Source organism: Malus domestica, chromosome 11, assembly GCF_042453785.1.
Source record: "Malus domestica chromosome 11, GDT2T_hap1".
Lineage (NCBI taxonomy): Eukaryota > Viridiplantae > Streptophyta > Magnoliopsida > Rosales > Rosaceae > Malus > Malus domestica.
This window is the reverse complement of record NC_091671.1, coordinates 29,973,762-29,992,365: the sequence shown is the minus strand read 5'-3', so window position 1 is coordinate 29,992,365 and position 18,604 is coordinate 29,973,762. Positions and strand designations below refer to the sequence as shown.

General features: G+C 36.6%; 2 protein-coding genes across 3 annotated transcripts; both read left to right on the top strand.

The window, feature by feature from the left end:
* Nucleotides 1-302: 302 nt before the first annotated feature.
* On the top strand, nucleotides 303-5,418 carry LOC103448396 (probable beta-1,3-galactosyltransferase 2). Of its 2 annotated transcripts, none has more exons than XM_029088908.2 (11): nucleotides 303-763; nucleotides 1,539-1,632; nucleotides 1,716-1,777; nucleotides 1,854-2,065; nucleotides 2,156-2,219; nucleotides 2,616-2,688; nucleotides 2,833-2,953; nucleotides 3,527-3,614; nucleotides 3,696-3,821; nucleotides 3,919-4,028; nucleotides 4,872-5,418. In XM_029088908.2, the coding sequence occupies exons 1-11, from the start codon at nucleotides 636-638 to the stop codon at nucleotides 5,018-5,020; spliced, it is 1,227 nt and encodes a 408-aa protein (XP_028944741.1). In that variant the 5' UTR covers nucleotides 303-635; the 3' UTR covers nucleotides 5,021-5,418. The 2 variants fall into 2 exon arrangements, with proteins under 2 accessions (XP_028944741.1, XP_008385877.2); XM_008387655.3 differs by having other exon boundaries at nucleotides 1,713-1,777.
* A 2,623-nt stretch (nucleotides 5,419-8,041) lies between these two features.
* Nucleotides 8,042-10,460, top strand: LOC139189191 (CASP-like protein 2D1). Its single transcript, XM_070807640.1, has 3 exons — nucleotides 8,042-8,220; nucleotides 8,424-8,531; nucleotides 10,114-10,460. The coding sequence occupies exons 1-3, from the start codon at nucleotides 8,042-8,044 to the stop codon at nucleotides 10,379-10,381; spliced, it is 555 nt and encodes a 184-aa protein (XP_070663741.1). The 3' UTR covers nucleotides 10,382-10,460.
* Nucleotides 10,461-18,604: the final 8,144 nt, after the last annotated feature.

Genomic DNA, 18,604 nt, shown 5'->3' with positions numbered 1-18,604 from the left:
TAAATGTCATAATACAAATAATTAAATTATTATTTTTCTTTGAATATCCATTTATTTATATTATAATATTTAGTATACCGATTTATGTTCACGGTACATTGAAAAATGGGAACTTTAACGAAAAATTTTTGGTACTATTCACTTTAACGAAAAATTACATTTTTACACTAAAAATTTAATTATAATACTATTCACTTTACCTTTTATTTTATCTTCGTTATTAAAACTCAAACTTCTCTTTGAAAAATTCTTGGGTAAAATCCTTCGCAAATAATAGGGTTGTTGGAAAGTCGTATCGAAGTATGGAAACTAAAACGTACAACTCGCGACAGAAAATTGAATATAAAAAGTCAGTATCTCAAGTTTCAATCCCAGCTGTTGGTCCTTGTCCTAACCTCCGCGCACCTCCACCTGCTCTATAACTTCATACATACAAACACAACACTCAGAAACCCACCGACAAAACCAGAACCTCCGTGGTGTCGAGCACTCAGAGGAGCCACTTGGGATTTTTTAAGGAACGTGGGTTTCTGGATCTGAATTTTGGGTCAAACGAGTGCGTTGACTCCATTGACTTGGGATTGGTAAATGAGTGTTGCTCTGGTTTAGCTTGACTGGTCGGATTAGAGAGAAGAATGTCTTTGAAGAGCAGAGGAGGAGGAGGAGGAGGAGAGGCAGCAGCTTCGAAGAGTGCAGTGTCTCGGAAATGGACACTTTTGTTTTGTATTGGTTGCTTTTGTGCTGGAATGCTCTTCTCTGATAGGTAAATTATTTGAATTTCTACATATTTAAAGTTTCGATTTTTCTTTAAAATCCCAGAAAAAAATGATTAATTAATTTCATTTGGTGAAGTGGGTAGCTTTTGTTTTCCCTTAAATCTCTTCTGGGTTTTTGTAATGAATGCATCATTGGTGTATTTCTTAATTTTTCTGTTAGTATCTTAAAGTAGTGATTACTGATGATGGCAGACTAGTTTATATTTCAATTAGTGGTATTACTGTTTATTGTTTTTTGGTTGAATTTTCCCTTTTATTTTCTCGCAGAATTGGTAAGATTGTGTTGTCCCTTACAATTATGAGATTAGGATGGATCTGAATTTCATATAATAGATCCAAAGATTCAATTCAGACATCATTCTAGTAATCAGGTTTTGTCATAATTGTTTAATTCAAGAGATGAGTCTGTTGTTCCTTCTTCACAAGTACTAAGTCACCGTCTTCCGCGGCGCCCTCCCTTCTTCCCTAGTCTCTTTCTTTCCCTCCCTTTGCTTCTCAATGCCGGAAAATGTGCTGATGGGGCGACTCCTGCGTAATTTCCAAACTAGGATATTGGTTTTTGATAACATCGTTTATGTACTTAATCTTCACATTCTGATTACTGTATGCAGCTTTTTTTTCTGCAAAAATGGACATACATTTCCATCAAAACATGTTTTTACTCGAACTTTATCAGAAGCGAAGTAGCGTGTTCTATGGTAGAGTTTTTTTAATTCCAGACGTGTGGTATACTAATTAAAAATAAATGGATTCTGCCAACAGAATGTGGTCAGTGCCTGAAATTAAAGACGTATCGAGGACAACAAGGGTTGACAATGAAACACCCAAGTTAGTTTCTGGTTGTGATCCAACAATTGTAAGTACCTTTTATCTAAGCAGCTGTGTATTTACCTTTTCTTTATTTGTTTATTCATGTTTTCTGTTGTTTTTGTTTAGAAGGATGTAGAATATGAACCAAAGGATGTTTATGGGGAAGTTTCAAAGACTCATCACGCTATACAGTAAGTCATGCTGCAGCTCAACTCATTTTGTTGAAGTTGACTCAACATTATGTCTTATGACTCGTCGAAATTGCAGCACGCTGGATAAAAAAATTTCAAATTTGGAGATGGAATTAGCTGCTGCAAAGGCTGCACAGGAATCTATACTTAGTGGTTCACCGATTGCAGAAAATTTAAGAATTCCCGCGACAAGAAATAAAAGAAAGTATTTGATGGTCGTAGGAATAAACACTGCTTTTAGCAGTCGAAAGCGCAGAGATTCAGTTCGTGCTACTTGGATGCCTCAAGGTTTTTTATCGACAACCTACTTTCTTTATATTTTCTAATTATATGTGAATGCCTCTGACAATTCCCTTATACTTTGTCTTTACTATATAGCGGATAAAAGAAAGCAGCTTGAGGAAAAAAAGGGCATTGTAGTTCGCTTCGTAATAGGTCACAGGTGGGTGTTTGAGTTCAATTCTATTGGTGAATAACAATTTACTTTTGAATTCTTGTTTAGGTTTTCCCTTCTATAGACTTCATGTAGGTAGGTGTCAGTCTTTCACTAGAAGATCGTGGAATTTGATTCTTTCCTATTGGGATTTTTGATATGGAATAAACAATCTATTTTATTAGAAACATTTTGGAAATTATACAACGTGGTAGAATTGAATACATTTTTTTATCTCAAAGTTAATGTTGATCACATGATTTACCCTAAATTGTCTATGTTTTTATTGTATCATACATAGTCATCTCAATGTTGAAATGCTTTCCTCTTCTTAAGAAAGAAAAAAACAAATTAAAACCTTTAAGGAAGAAAGCCTGATCTGTTTTTTCTTCTATCCATTGCTAGTGCTACATCAGGTGGTATCCTTGATAGAGCTATTGAAGCAGAGGAGAAGAGGCATGGTGACATTATGCGGCTGGTAAAGCCTTTATCCTTTCAGCTAGTTCGTTAAATCCTTTTATCTGATGGAGGAGCACATATAAACAATGTGAGACATCTTCGTAATGTGTTGGTATGAGGAAAAAGCTAATCAATTTTGTTTTCATAAATTTGATGAAAGTAGGATCATGTTGAAGGCTATCTTGAATTGTCAGCAAAGACGAAGATATTCTTTGCCACTGCTGTTGCTTTGTGGGACGCAGATTTCTATGTCAAAGTTGATGATGATGTACATGTAAATATAGGTATATAATCATCAGGCTTCTCTGTTCAAAAAATGTCTTTTCAATGTTCACAAACTGGAAATTGGCTTTTCCGAAACACATCCTAAGGTGCAGTTTGGGATTGAGGTGATTAAAAAAAAAGCTGATATGAAAAAAAGCTGGGAGCTTTTTCCCAGCTTTTTTGTGTTTGGTAAACATTCAGCTTCAGTTTTTTTTCACAGTTTTGGGTGAAAAAAAGCCAAAAACAAGAAGCTGCAAAACTCAGCTTTGAAAAACCAGTTTTTTTTCACATCTGTTTTACATAAAAGTTTACCAAACACTATAATACTGTTTTTTTTTTCAAAAGCATTTTTACAAAAAAGTTTACCAAACACTCTACAGTTTTATTTCACAACCGCTTATTCTCACAGCACAGCAAAAGCAACTTTTTTTCAAAGCACAACAATACCAAACCAGAATCACTCCTGTTTAAGGAGTCACTAGTGTTGTCATTTCTATGGGCACATTCTGATCTCCAGCTAGTGTGTAATAACTTTTTCTGTTATCGTTCTCTATTTCTTCTTAATGGTGAGTTCATTCATCATATAATTTCAGGAACACTTGGAGCAACTTTAGCTAGACACCGAACAAAACCCAGGGTGTATATTGGATGCATGAAATCTGGTCCAGTCCTTGCTCAAAAGTGAGTTGTACACTCTTGAATTATTTAAACCAGCTAGACATTTGTGGCATGCTTTCCCTTACCTCACTTGTTTATTGACAGGGGAGTAAGATATCATGAGCCCGAGTACTGGAAATTCGGAGCGGAAGGGAACAAGTATTTCCGTCATGCCACAGGACAGCTCTATGCTATCTCAAAAGACTTGGCTAATTACATATCAAACAACCAGTATGTTTCCAAATTTTATGTAGTGGAAATCGTTCTGCTCAAATTATGTCTACCCTTTAGGGCCTTTCTTATTTCTTACATTTTGCTAATCATCTAGGCATGTGCTACACAAATATGCGAATGAGGATGTTTCTTTGGGTTCGTGGTTCATTGGATTGGATGTGGAGCAGATTGATGACCGGAGATTATGTTGTGGAACACCACCTGGTAATCTCATATCCATCTGTTTTGCCCCATTTTTCTAAATTCGCTTGGTCTTGATTAGGCTCTTATAGCTTTGGGAAAAATATAAAGTTCGGGTGCCAAAGATCTGATTAACATAGGTTGTTACATGTTCCATGGCTCCAACGTTGTGTTTCTGTTTCATATGGTCATGTTTAATTTTAACACTTAGAGCAAACAAGTTGAAATCATTTATTTAGGTTACACATTGTTAACTATGTAGCACACTGGGAAGGGACAAAGTTTGGTGGTCGTGACATAAACCATTGGCTTACATGTTATACAAGGTGCAGCCGTGTAGGCCCCACAGGGAGTTATCAGCCATTTTATTGTTCATTAAAATGTCAGATCAACTAAACCTTCCAGAGCATTTAGAATTGTTTTATGGGTTGATTACAGCCCCCTTAATTGCCACACATTGTTTGGCTGATACCAGTTGCAATACACACCTAATCATCGTGGCCATCAGCTCATATAAGACATCATGAGGTCTTAGTTCAGATCCTCCGATTGATAGAGCTTTTCTTACCATGACAGTTCGCTTGCATTAATGGCATACATTCTCATTTGACTTGTGTCTAAGACTTCAAGGTCAGGGCTGATCGTGTGCTAAATAACATGCGTGAGAAACACCTGTGTTAATACCTATGGTGCTATTTCAATGTTATTGGTGTGGGTCAGTGTGTTTTCTGCGGGATAAGTTTTCATGTCTAGAATTGCAAAGAAAACAATATTAGAAGAAAGGTTAATGGTAGTTCAAACTAGGAATAAATATTATCATGACATAGCGTTTAGTTACAAGTTTAATGGTGTTAATTGTTACCACAGATTGTGAGTGGAAGGCTCAGGCAGGCAACGTCTGCGTTGCTTCATTTGACTGGAGCTGCAGCGGGATTTGCAAGTCTTCCGAGAGGATCAAGGAGGTCCACAAGCGCTGTGGAGAAGGTGAGAATGCTTTGTGGAATGCAGCTTTCTAATGGACAAAACGTTCTTCCAAACTCAGGAGGAACATGTAAATGGCGTGAGCTTGTATCATAAAAATTCACACAGAGAACGAAAATGTGATGCATAGCAAGATGGGTTGGCTGTTGGCACCCTTCCAGGGAAGTTGCTGTCTTATTTCCGGGATTCTACTCCATTTTAGACAAGGAGCGAGAGACCCAATAGCGAAACTTGAAAGAAGCGAGAGATTGTAGTTAAAATCATTCTTTGAGTGCTTCCGGGGCCATTTGTATTGTAAGTCTTCCATGATTAATGAAGCTCCGGAATAAGTTCCAGTTGGATTTTTTTTGTACCTTTATTCATGTTGTAGAAGAAGTGGTTTTTATCTCTTTCCTTGGTGATGAAGCTTCAATGTGACATCTTTGACCACTGACTAGTTGACTCAGTTGACTCGTTCATATGCATATACAGTTCTCTTCCCCAGACTGCAATGAATTTGATGAGTAGCTGAGCTAATGAATTAAGTGACTAAACAAAAGCATTTAGGTGGTAAACTAAATGTCCCAACCAAATTGATGGGAGAAATTTACCAAAAGAAAAAGTGATGGGAGAAGTCAAATAAGTTGTTATTGAGAAACTTTTATGAAATGGATTCACTTTTAGTGTAGTGATTTTGACCCACTGTTTTAAGCGCCGTTAGGCCCTAACCTACCACTTGATTAGCGCCTAATGTCTTTTATAAATTTATACTGACCACAAAAACAAGGTTGTGTAACCTTATATAAGTCACTTGAGGTGCCATAGTAATTGCGAACATGTTGTATGTAAGTTCTTCTCTACCATCACTTAGAAGAGGAAATTATGTTTTCCATTACAAAAAAAAAAAAAAAATACAATAAGGAAAAGTAGAGAAGATTTTAAATATCAAAACATGTCATGGTGATGTCTTGTGTAGGGAGGATTTGTAGTTGTTGAAGTGCCGAACAACGTTTTGTGTGTGTGTCTCTCTCATATGAAATATGGATAATGCTATTCACATTTATTTTTATTTCTCACATACCATTATCAAATTTTAACCGTTTGATCGAATGAATTGAAGAATATTAATGACAAAAAATTAACAAGTGTGTGTGAGAAATAAAAATGAGTATGTGAATAACACTATCCATGAAATATATATGATAAGATAGTAATTAATACTCCATTATAAGAAAAATGATGATCAAAAGATAATACTTGAGTACTCACTAGTGAATACTTATATTTTAATTTTGTCCAATGATATTATCACATGTCTTATTGTTTTAAAAAATAATTGACACGTTATTAATTTTTCATGAGCTTTAAAACTAAGGAATGAGTGATATTTTTTAATTGAGTTAAATTAAAAAGTGAAGACATAAAATATTCACATAAGTATTATTTAAGGAAAACTAATGAAAAATGCTTGAAAACTTTGAGTTTTAATGATAAGGACAAAATAAAGGGTAAAGTGAATAGTACTAAGATTGACTTTTTAGTGTAAAAATGTGATTTTTTGTTAAAATAAATAGTACTATATACTTTTCATTAAAGTTCTCTATTATTTATCATCAAAATTATTTTGCTGTCCACTTATAAACAAGTTTAACATTTCTGAAAAAGGATGCACAGCCAAATCGACCTACTTTTAATCCGTCATGCCATCTGTTCAAGATAATAATAACATCATGACAAGATTGCTGCAGCTGCACTGAAAAAGCAGAACCAGATTCTCTCATGAGCATTTCCCTAGGGATCCCGTAATCTTGTCCGTTCATTTTATATCGTGCGGTCCGTTTTCGTTAAGTACTATTCATATTTGAATTTTAAAATTTAAATTTTAAATGATTTCTGACCACACGATACACGATGAACGGACATGACTGCGGGATCCCTAGGATCCCTAGGAAATGCTCAGGAGAGAATCCTGGTTGGAAAAAACATAGCCCCACTATATTTCCTTAGGTGGTAGATTGTTTGCTCTTTTGTTTGGATGCCCTTCTCATCTCCTCTTATTTTGTACAATCACGGTTAAGCCACGTCAATATTTTATATTAATTTTTTTTATAAAGATAATAAAATAAAAAGTAATAAGAATATAAAATGTTGACGTGACTTAACCGTGACCGTACAATTAAGAGGGAATGGGAAGGGCACCATAACATGAGGGTAGACAATATGCCTCCGACTAACAAAGACACCATTCACATTGAAAAATTGGAGCATTTGTTTGATTCAATTGATGTTTTAGTTTATATACAAAATGAATTAGTGAATATTAATCGCGGGATTTGTGACAATGTAGAGTAATTTAGAATTCTATGAAAATTTAGAAATTCTCCATCCAAACATTGTGTAATAGTCTCTTTGAGTAAATTGGTCAGAACTTTTGCCTTTTATTTGTAGAGGAGGATTATCTCCTCTTCTAATTTTTCTCCCCTTCCCTCTTCTCATATTTGAACGGTTACAGTTTAGCCACGTCAAAATCTTATATTGATTTTTTTTTATAGAGACAATAAGATAAAAAATAATATGTGAGAAAAAAGAAGGGAAGGGGATGTGAATAGGAGATGAGAGAATCCCATACCTTTATTTGCCTTTTCAAAATCTTTTATGTTGGAATATTTTTTTTAACAACGTTACTTTGAAAGATTATTGTTTCACACTAAGACAAATTCATATCAGTCCTCATAAAATTTTAATTTAATGACTTAAAGCTTCAGTTTGTCTCTTAAGCATTTGTTTATTTACGCTGGAAATTTTTTTATAACAATAAATCCATATTGATGATTTTTCCAAAACAAAGGGAAAAAGAAAGTAGTGGTGTATTAGTTATAACTTATAACTTATATCTACTTCTTCTCTTAAAGGTTTTGTATTTATTACCCTATTACCATTTTAGTCTTAGTCTTACCAACGTTTTCATCTCTCTCTCTTTCTCTCTCTCTCTCTCTCATATATAATATATAAGGAAAACTAATATATATAATAAGACCCGCTGGGTTCATGTTGCTGCTCATGCAATACCTGCAAAGATGAGACGAAACTCAGATGACAATGCTCCTAATTACTTTAGTGTCCTGAAGCTCATAGACTCCTCCCTCAGGATTTCTGCGATTGCTCTGAGCGTTGCAACCATTTGGCTCACTGTGACCAACCACCAAGACAACCCCAGCTATGGCAACCTAAAGTTCTCCAATTTCACGGGCCTCAAGTAACAACTCCATTCATTTTCATTTTCTTGGACAATTACTGCTTCCGTTTTCGATACAAGTGATACTGGCATTTGGAGGACTCAAACTCCGGTCCTCTAGTGCAAGAGTGGATGCTTTTAATCTACTGAGCTGGAAGATAGTTGCGCTAATGTTTCTGTTCTGAGTTATTGATTAATGTTTTGAAGTGTCTTTGTTTCTGCAGGTACATGGTTTGCATCAGCAACATTTCTGGTGTGCACGCTTTTCTTGTAGCTTTGTCCTCATGGATCACGTGCTTTGTGACTAAAGCTTGGCTTTTCTTTGTCTCTACCAGGTTCATTTTCTTTTCCCTTTTGGCTCCATTCAATTTCTTTTCTTTTTCTTTTGGCTTGTAGAAAAAAAATAGGAGGTGTTTGATGCACAGATAAAACCAATTACAAACATCAAATAAAAAATACAACTGAATTGGCGCAACAAACAGTAATCACAGTTTAGCTGTTGTATATATGTCTAAGGGGGCGTTTGTTGTACCGGACTGTCTCGGACTGGACTAGCTGCAGGGACTAAGCTGGACTGGCTTAGACTAGACTAAGCTGGACTGGCTTAGACTAGACTAAGCTGGACTGGCTTAGACTAGACTAAGCTGAACTAGCTTAGTGAAGCGTTTGGTGCAGTGTCGGACTAAGAAGCAGGGTAATTAACAAACTATACTATTATATTATTTAATACATATTATAATATATTTTTTATTATTGATTTAACATTTTTCTTTTATTCTTTTCTTAAAAACTCTACTCTCTCTGGAAACTTCTCACTTCTCCTCATTGGCTCTGTCCCAATCCCTCCTTATCACCCTCTTTCTCCCTCTCTGTCTCTATATCTCTCTTCGTCCCCAAACTTGTTTTCTCCATCAAAATTGTTTGCAGAGATGACTGGAGCAAAGGATTGCCATTGCAAGTCTACAATAATGTTGCGTAACTCTGTTATTGCGCTATCAATCATTTCACGAATTCAATAGCAAGCTAGCAACGAATGATGTTATATTTCTCTATTCAATTAGCCAGATTCGAAGCGAGAACTTTATGCCAAGCTATTAGAACTTCGTTCATCTGTGCAATATGGGCAGCAGTTAATAAATTTTGGTCGTTGGAGTTTGAGATTAGGCGGTGGGTGTGTCCGCGCGGTTGTGAGCTGCAGTTGTCCCTATGGCTCGGGCCACAGAAGAGCAAGCGTCGCCGATTGCATGGCCACGGTGACAGTGCCGTAGAAGAAAGAATGGAAAGCCCAGGGAATGGAAGTCGGGATTTAGCAAGGGGATGCCCGGGTCTTGCTGTCTGCCTCGTCTTCATTTTAGTCCCGCTTAATACCTTGCAAAAGCTCGGGACTCGTTAACGAGGTTTAGCGAAGCGGAGACCGCCTCCTAGTCGAGGCGAGTCTCATTTACTTTAGTCCAGGCCCTTACCAAACGTAGGGTTATAATTCTACTTAAGCCAATCCAAGCCAGTCCCACTTAAGGAGGTGTAACAAACGCCCCCTAAAAGTTTTAGTAGTGTTTATTTCCCTTGAAAGTTTGGGGAAAAGAAAAATAGCTATACCCTCACATAAACGTTCTTATTTTACTTAGTACTTTTGTTTTGTCTTCAAAGGTTCTCAACATTTTTTTTTTATAAATATGCAAATTACTCATTTTCTTTTTTGTTCTCTTGATCTGTGTTGTGTTGAACGCACTAAAGGCATTAGTACAATGTTCTAACCCACTAAGTAAGTGGTCCCAACTTTAATAGATGTATAATCAGACAATTTTTATTTTGAAATGTTAATAACAGCTTACACATCTCAAATTTGACGCATAAAGAAATGTGTCCTCGCTCATGTTCTGTAATTTATTTTCTTTCTTGTTTCAAATTTTGGGTGCAGATTGTAGCTTATTTAATGGTCACATCTTGGGCGGCAGTGATGGAGATATTGTCTTTAGCTTACAAAGGGGACAAGACAGTCTCATGGAGTGAAGCCTGCACTTCTTATGGGAAGTTCTGCAGCAGAATGAAGGTGGCATTGGTTCTCCATGCCCTGGCTCTTTGTTGCTTTCTTGTCTTGGCTGTGATCTCAGCTTATAGGGTTTTCAGCATGTTTGAGCCACCTTCTGTTTCTGATAAGGAGGTGGAAGAAGAGAGGACTTAGATTCGAATCATTAGATGAGTTTTCTTTAAGTGGTTTCTGTTAGTTGGTTTCTAGAGGTCTCTTGTGGTGGACATATGATTCGGCTTGAAATTAAACACACACACACACACATATATATATATGATAATTGGATTGTGAAAAACACACTTGGAGATTATATTTGGTGAAATGCTAATTGTTGTATCTTCAACCTAAGCTATTTGTCGGGAAAGTCTAATTCGATTTGGTGGCCATTTGGTCCTTCTTATAAATCAGATAATTTGATGATTAATCATGGGATATTCCTTGTTACCATAATTGTTGATTTCTTTGATATATATAGATGACTTATTGGACTCCAAATTATGTCAATTTTTGTAGAGACGACTTTTAAATGATGATAAAGAGAATAAATGACTTGATTATGATGTTTTTACGATGAAATGATGTCTCGTCGTTATGTAAGGAGGAATAAGTCTTTACATGTAAGAAGCCAAATATTTTTTTTAGAGTATGCTTGGAAAGGGAATTCTATGGCCCAGAGGATAAAGGCTAAGTTGGTAAGGAATAGACCCTAAAAAACTAGATAGAGGAGATTAGAAATGCCCTTCACAAGCATTACAAATGCATGTGAGATGCATGTATAAATGACCCTTCCTAAGTAAAAATTTGTAAATCCCTCTTGCATAACTTTATAATAATCATAAAGGGCATTTCAATCCTTTTAATCTAATATTTCATAGTTTTATTTTTATTTTTATTAACTTGGCCTCATTCTCTTAAACTTAGAAATTATTCACTCAAACAACTTTAACAAACTAGGAATTGAAGTTTGTTAGTTTTTGGTCGTATGTTTATTTTTTCTTTATTAGATTAATATTTTTTTGAATTATAATGTTGTACTCTTCTTGTTTAAACTTTTAAGTAGGTCGGATCTCATATTTCCAGATTAAAATCAAAGTTTAAGCCTATGTTCCTAACATAAATAATCTTCTGTTTTAATTAAAATGTTAAAACTATAAGCGCACTGGTGCTCAATGCTCATCTCACCTACCACACCTAAAACAAAAGCACTTAAGCACACTTATGTCCAAGAACTTGATGGAAAGGAAACTAGTACCTAAACTAGCAATCGTCTTTGGTTTGGTTTAGTCACAAGCCAGTCTGCAAGACCCAAAATATGCATTTCATGTTAAATGAGAACATGATTAAAGCATCTCTCCCCATAGTTTGTTTCTCCATAGCTTTTCGGTTTATCAATAGTTAGCTTGCCTTTTAAAGCATTTTTCTATTTGTGGACGAAATTTTATTTCGTTAGGAGACTTGGCTTTCCAAACATTAGTAACTGTTGATTGGATTATGGTGTGTGTACTTAAGCATGAAGGTGGACTTGGTCTTCGTGATTTGACTGCTTTGAACTTGACAGCTTTGCTTAGTTTTAGCTGAGATGCTTTACAATCTTCTTCTTTGTGGGATTCTTTCGCTCATCAACGTTTTCTTCTTGCGCCTTACATAAAAAAAAGATATCTATTTATGGCCCTTTGTGTGGCATGGTTTGAAGCGTGTTTTGCTTATTCTAAATAACAATAGTCGTTGGATTATTGGCAGTGGGAGGTCAGTTTCGTTTTGGTTCAACAAATGGTTGGATGGCCCGATTATTGGCCCTTCATTATCTTGTCATTTCACCTATAGTTCTAGCTCGGGTTTCAAATGCTATTGAAGCTCAGATGTGATTTTTGCCAGATTATTTTATAGATTTATTCCCTTTTGTGGTGTAACAGATTCTTTGTTTACCTTTGTCTTTAAATGTAGAGGATGACACATTAATCTGGGAGCTTTCGTCTTTTGGGAAATTTCCCATTTCTTCTTGTTATCATCTTATTCGGAAAAAAAAAAAATAGTGATTGTGCTTGGGCTAAGGTTATTTGGCGACATTTTATTCCGTCTCGACTGTTTATTTTGGCTTGGTGGCATTTTCATAATAAACTTCCTACTGCAGTGCATATGATTTGGTATTCTTCGGCATCCATTTGTTGTTTATGTCATAATTCAGAAGAATCTACTGCAGTACAAACAGTAATCACAATTTAGCTGTTGTATATATGTCTAAAAGTTTTAGTAGTGTTTATTTCCCTTGAAAGTTTGGGGAAAAGAAAAATAGATATACCCTCACATAAATGTTCTTATTTTACTTAGTGCTTTTGTTTTGTCTTCAAAGGTTCTCTACATTTTTTTTTTATAAATATGCAAATTACTCATTTTCTTTTTTGTTCTCTTGATCTATGATGTGTTGAACGTACTAAAGGCATTAGTACAATGTTCTAACCTACTAAGTAAGTGGTCCCAACTTTATTAGATGTATAATCAGACAATTTTTATTTTGAAATGTTAATAACAACTTACACATCTCAAATTTGACGCATAAAGAAATGTGTCCTCGCTCATGTTCTGTAATTTATTTTCTTTCTTGTTTCAAATTTTGGGTGCATACTGTAGCTTATTTAATGGTCACATCTTGGGCGGCAGTGGTGGAGATATTGTCTTTAGCTTACAAAGGGGACAAGACAGTCTCATGGAGTGAAGCCTGCACTTCTTTTGGGAAGTTCTGCTGCAGAATGAAGGTGGCATTGGTTATCCATGCCCTGGCTCTTTGTTGCTTTCTTGTCTTGGCTGTGCTCTCAGCTTATAGGGTGTTTTCAGCATGTTTGAGCCACCTTCTGTATCTGATAAGGAGGTGGAAGAAGAGAGGACTTAGATTCGAATGGTTTCTAGAGGTCTCTTGTGGTAGACATATGATTCGGCTTGAAATTAAACACACACACACACACACATATATATGATAATTGGATTGTGAAAAACACACTTGGAGATTATATTTGGTGAAATGCTAATTGTTGTATCTTCAACCTAAGCTATTTGTCGGGAAAGTCTAATTCGATTTGGTGACCATTTGGTCATAATTTGATGATTAATCATGGGATATTCCTTGTTACCATAATTGTTGATTTCTTTGATATATATATATATATATATATATATATATATATATATATATATGACTAATTGGACTCCAAATTATGTCAATTTTTGTAGAGACGACTTTTAAATGATGATAAAGAGAATAAATGACTTGATTATGATGTTTTTACGATGAAATGATGTCTCATCGTTATGTAAGGAGGAATGACTCTTTACACGTAAGAAGCCAAATACTTTTTTTAGGGTAAGTTTGGTGAGGGAATTCTATGCCCCAGAGGATTAAGGCTAAGTTGGTAAGGAATAGACCCTAAAATACTAGATAGAGGGGATTAGAAATGCCCTTCACAAGCATTACAAATGCATGTGAGATGCATGTATAAATGACCCTTCCTAAGTAAAAATTTGCAAATCCCTCTCACATAACTTTATAATACTCATAAAGGGCATTTCTATCCTTTTTATCTAACATTTCATAGTTTTTTTTTTATTAACTTGGCCTCATTCTCTTAAACTTAGAAATTATTCACTCAAACAACTTTAACAAACTAGGAATTGAAGTTTGTTAGTTTTTGGTCGTATGTTTTTTTTTTCTTTATTAGATTAATATTTTTTTTTTCAATTAGAATGTAGTACTCTTCTTATTTAAACTTTTAAGTAGGTCGGATCTCATATTTCCAGATTAAAATCAAAGTTTAAGCCTATGTTCCTAACATAAATAATCTTCTGTTTTAATTAAAATGTTAAGCATATAAGCGCACTGGTGCTCAATGCTCATCTCACCTACCACACCCAAAACAAAAGCACTTAAGCACACTTATGTCCAAGAACTTGATGGAAAGGAAACTAGTACCTAAACTAGCAACCGTCTTTGGTTTGGTTTTATCACAAGCCAGTCTGCAAGACCCAAAAATATGCATTTCATGTTAAATGAGAACATGATTAAAGCATCTCTCCCCATAGCATCTCTCCCCATAGTTTGTTTCTCCATAGCTTTTCGGTTTATCAATAGTCAGCTTGCCGTTTAAAGCATTTTTCTTTTTGTGGACGAAATTTTATTTCGTTAGGAGACTTGGCTTTCCAAACATTAGTAACTGTTGATTAGAGTATGGTGTGTGTACTTAAGCATGAAGGTGGACTTGGTCTTCGTGATTTGACTACTTTGAACTTGATAGCTTTGCTTAGTTTTAGATGGGATGCTTTACAATCTTCTTCTTTGTGGGATTCTTTCGCTCATCAACGTTTTCTTCTTGCGCCATACAAAAAAAAAAAAGATTTCTATTTACGGCCTTCTGTGTGGCATGGTTTGAAGCTTGTTTTGCTTATTTTGAATAACAATAGTCGTTGGATTATTGGCAGTGGGAGGTCAGTTTCGTTTTGGTTCAACAAATGGTTGGATGGCCCGATTATTGGCCCTTCATTATCTTCGTCATTTCACCTATAGTTCTAGCTCGGGTTTCAAATGCTATTGAAGCTCATATATGATTTTTGCCAGATTATTTTATAGATTTATTCCCTTCTGTGGTGTAACAAATTCTTTGTTTACCTTTGTCTTAAATGTAGAGGATAACACATTAATCTGGGAGCCTTCGTCTTTTGGGAAATTTTCCATTTCTTCTTGTTATCAGCTTTATCAGGAAAAAAAAAACATAGTGATTGTGCTTGGGCTAAGGTTATTTCATAATAAACTTCCTACTACAGTGCATATGATGTGGTATTCTTTGGCATCCATTTGTTGTTTATGTCATAATTCAGAAGAATCTACTGTTCATCTTTTATTCGGGGGTCAGATATTTAGGTAGCTTTGGAGGTATGTAGCATGTCACTTTGGTACCTCTTTGTCTTTTTCAGATTTTTTGGCTGTTGTTTGAGATGTCTATGTACGTTAATCCATTTCCCTACAGTTGCACAATCGCTGGTTTTTTTGGTGTTTCTATTTGTTTGGACTGCACTCGGAAGATAACTTTATATGCTTCTCACACATATCGTGAGGAAATGTTGTTGTGGACAATTGTGCTAACATGGACTTGTCTTCTCCACCTTTGGTATGGTATGATTTCTCTCCATTGCTAGTTCGTACTACTTTGTTTTTAGGCCATGTTGGCTTTCGTGGCTTCTGCTTTTCAAATTAATGTGCATCTCGACATACATGTTTGTCTCAGTTCCTTGTTTTTGAGGCCATGTTGGCTTTGCGTGACGCATGTTTACGTGCGTCGCGCAAAGTCAACGACTTTTTGTACTTAACTTATTCAGTTTGGGAGGCAAAAACTGCAAACCCAGTTGCAGCAGCTACCTCCATAAATTGGTTTTGCTTCACACTGTCTTGATCAAGAGTGTGTGAAGCTTTTGAGGAAGCTTTTGAGGATTGTGGTTGAACTCCTTTGATGAAGCTCTTGTTGGCACCATAAATTGGTTTTGCTTCACACTGTCTTGATCAAGAGTGTGTGAAGCTTTTAAGGAAGCTTTTGAGGATTGTGGTTGAACTCCTTTGATGAAGCTCTTGTTGGCACCATAAATTGGTTTTGCTTCACACTATCTTGATCAAGGTTTTGCTTCACACTGTCTTCTTCGTCGGTATGCATCCGGTATACCATGGTGGACTCAAAGAGGTTAAGGTATTCAATCGGTTCCTCCTTTCCAGTATAGAGTTGCAAGCCAAGCTTCTGCTTTGTCTTTGCTTGGAAGGAGGTGTCGATGATCCTCCTTGTAAGAGGGCCAGGCCTAGGTTGGTTCCAATCAGGTATCTCAACTTGTCGTTCGGCCTTCAACTTGTTTACTTCCTTAAGGAGCTGTAGGACAAGAGGGTCCTGAGTGGAGTCATGTACCAATGGAGCTTTCTTTCGTAAATCTCCATCTCCTCTTGGAAGTAGGAAGGTTTGATCAAGAGCATGTGATTTTTCCCTGGACTCGCCGTACTGACTTCCAAGGTATGTCTGTCGAAACATCTCTGAGTCCCCTATACCTTCGTGTTCCTTTAGGACTTGTTTCCTCTTCCTCAAATTGGTAGCTGGCCTGGGACATGGGAGAGGATCGAGTCTTTCAGAGACCCTTGGGTCATTGATCTTCGAGCTTACATGGATGGGATTCTCTCGACGTTGCTTTAGAAAGTCTCGACAGTCGTGAAAGACGGCTTTCGATCTTTCCACTCCTTCTGTAAGGAGGTGCCTTCCTCTACTCCTCCTACTTCTGGTCGAAGTTGCTAGGTTGAGAGAAGTCTTATGTTGGTTGCCATTTCGATAAGTAGCTCGTTCCTCAACAGGAATACCCATGTCGAGGGCAAATGACCCTACGTGTTGGGGGGCACCCAATTGATGGTTGACTTCCACATGGGTGATGAGCTCGTGTGTTTTAGTATATCTAGCCTCGTGGAGCATCTCGAAGACCTTCTCATACTGCTCTTGGAGGATCTCATTCTTCATCATTATTTTGTTGTACTGAGCTTCCAGCTCCTCAACTTTAGCTTGAAGAGCAAACTTCTTTTGTTCATTTCTTCGTTGCTTCGCACCAGGTGCAAGAGGGGTGTCATTCTGTGTGCTGTGGCTTCCTTCGCTCTCCATATTGGAAAGGGATGCCTAGTCAAAAGAGAGTGTACGAATGGTGGAAACCAGCTTAACAAAGCTGAAGAGAGTGGGAATAAGTGTCGTTCCCACAGATGGCGCCAAATGTTGATGCACAAAATTAGTGGGGACTTTGGTACAACAGAAAATGTTAAGTTTGTGACCTTCGTTAGATTGCTCCGGTCACTAGTGTGGATAAGTATGTAAATGGATAGAGACAGGGAAGCAAACACAAGATGTACGTGGTTCACCCAGATTGGCTACGTTCACGGAGTAGAGGAGTTCTTATTAATTGTGAAGGGTTTACATAAGTTCATAGGTTCAAGCTTTTCTTTTGTGAGTATTAGTGAATGATTTAGTACAAATGACATTAGGAAATATTGTGAGAGAATGATCTCTATTTATAGAAGAGGGTTTCTAGTTTCATTCTGACATTGACACGTGTCGTGTTGTGATTGGTTTCTAATGTTGACACATGTCATGCTATGATTGGCTTCTGATGTCGACACGTGTCGCACTGTGATTGGCCTCCTGGTTGGAGGGAAACTCTTCTGGGTCCTTGAAAGTATAACGTTAACCGGTGATCAGTAGTTTCGGGATTGGTTAAGTATGGTACGAACAAATAATATTTAATGTTTAACTTTGGGTAAATTTTGCTGGCTCATTATATACTTAGTCAAAATTCTTCACTCATGATCTAAATAACGGGTTAAATTCTTGCTCTTAACTTTATTTTTTTTCTTTTTGATAAAAAGTAAACTTTCATTACCAGAAACTTACATACAAAATAAAAGCCCATAACTAAACACAAATAAAGATGGGCCAACACAACAACCCAACTCGAGGGTTGAGCCCGAAAAAGAAAAACACAAAAAAAAAACTAAAAACCCTAGCCTCTTAGTTCCCTTGCCGCCATCAAAGCAAGTTTCGGCAACCATGAACCAGCAACCTAACAAACACCAGAGGTGAAGACTAACCAAGCCCCAACAACAAAAAGAGAAGCAGATTTCGACTTCCTCCATCAAACTCCACATAGAACTAATCCGCCGCCACCAATGGTATAAAATCAGGGAGGAATGTAATGGAACCACTGACAACAGTGCCAAGATTGATATACAAGTGGAAGGTGGTGGTACGAACACCCGAGTTGAGGCTCTATGCACTTTCCGATAAAGCTGTTGGGGGCGGAACAAAGTGGGAGCATATCAGATTCAAAGTGAAATCGATAGAGAGTGATCACAGGTGGGAGGGAAAGAAGGTGAAAATAGTGGATGCATGGAGGGGAAAATACAGTGGAGAGGAGAAAATGGAGACAGCGAAATGAAGTTTTTCGATCGAGGCAAAGAGTGGTTCCAATTGATACGCAAGGGCTGATAAATAGGAGGGATAAAATAGAAAAAGAAAAACGATAGGGACTACCACCGGTCGTGGCCGAAGCTAAGGCTGGAGGTTGAATTGGAGACTAGGAAAGGAAACACTAACACACAATAAGAAAAACTCTCACTCAGAGAGAAAGCTCTCACGCGGAGAGAAGGTGTTTTTCTGTAAATATATATTTTGTTTCCGTTAAACCATTTCTCTTAACTATATCTAACTATGTATTGTTCACAAGTAAATTTAGCTAGCTATCCTTTAGAATAGTCTCTTATAGATGCTTCTTATCAAGAATTACTCTGGCACTCCACGAGCCACATCCACAGTCCAGTTTTAG

Bases quoted from the DNA above. Each gene is read 5' to 3' on its own strand.
- LOC103448396 (XM_008387655.3), top strand. From the start codon at position 636: ATGTCTTTGAAGAGCAGAGGAGGAGGAGGAGGAGGAGAGGCAGCAGCT. The intron at 1,633-1,712 runs GTAAGTACCTTT...GTTTTTGTTTAG, and splicing joins CTGGTTGTGATCCAACAATT to AAGGATGTAGAATATGAACC. The intron at 2,954-3,526 runs GTATATAATCAT...ATATAATTTCAG, and splicing joins TGATGTACATGTAAATATAG to GAACACTTGGAGCAACTTTA.
- LOC139189191 (XM_070807640.1), top strand. From the start codon at position 8,042: ATGAGACGAAACTCAGATGACAATGCTCCTAATTACTTTAGTGTCCTG. The intron at 8,221-8,423 runs GTAACAACTCCA...TTGTTTCTGCAG, and splicing joins TCCAATTTCACGGGCCTCAA to GTACATGGTTTGCATCAGCA. The intron at 8,532-10,113 runs CAGGTTCATTTT...CAAATTTTGGGT, and splicing joins TGGCTTTTCTTTGTCTCTAC to GCAGATTGTAGCTTATTTAA.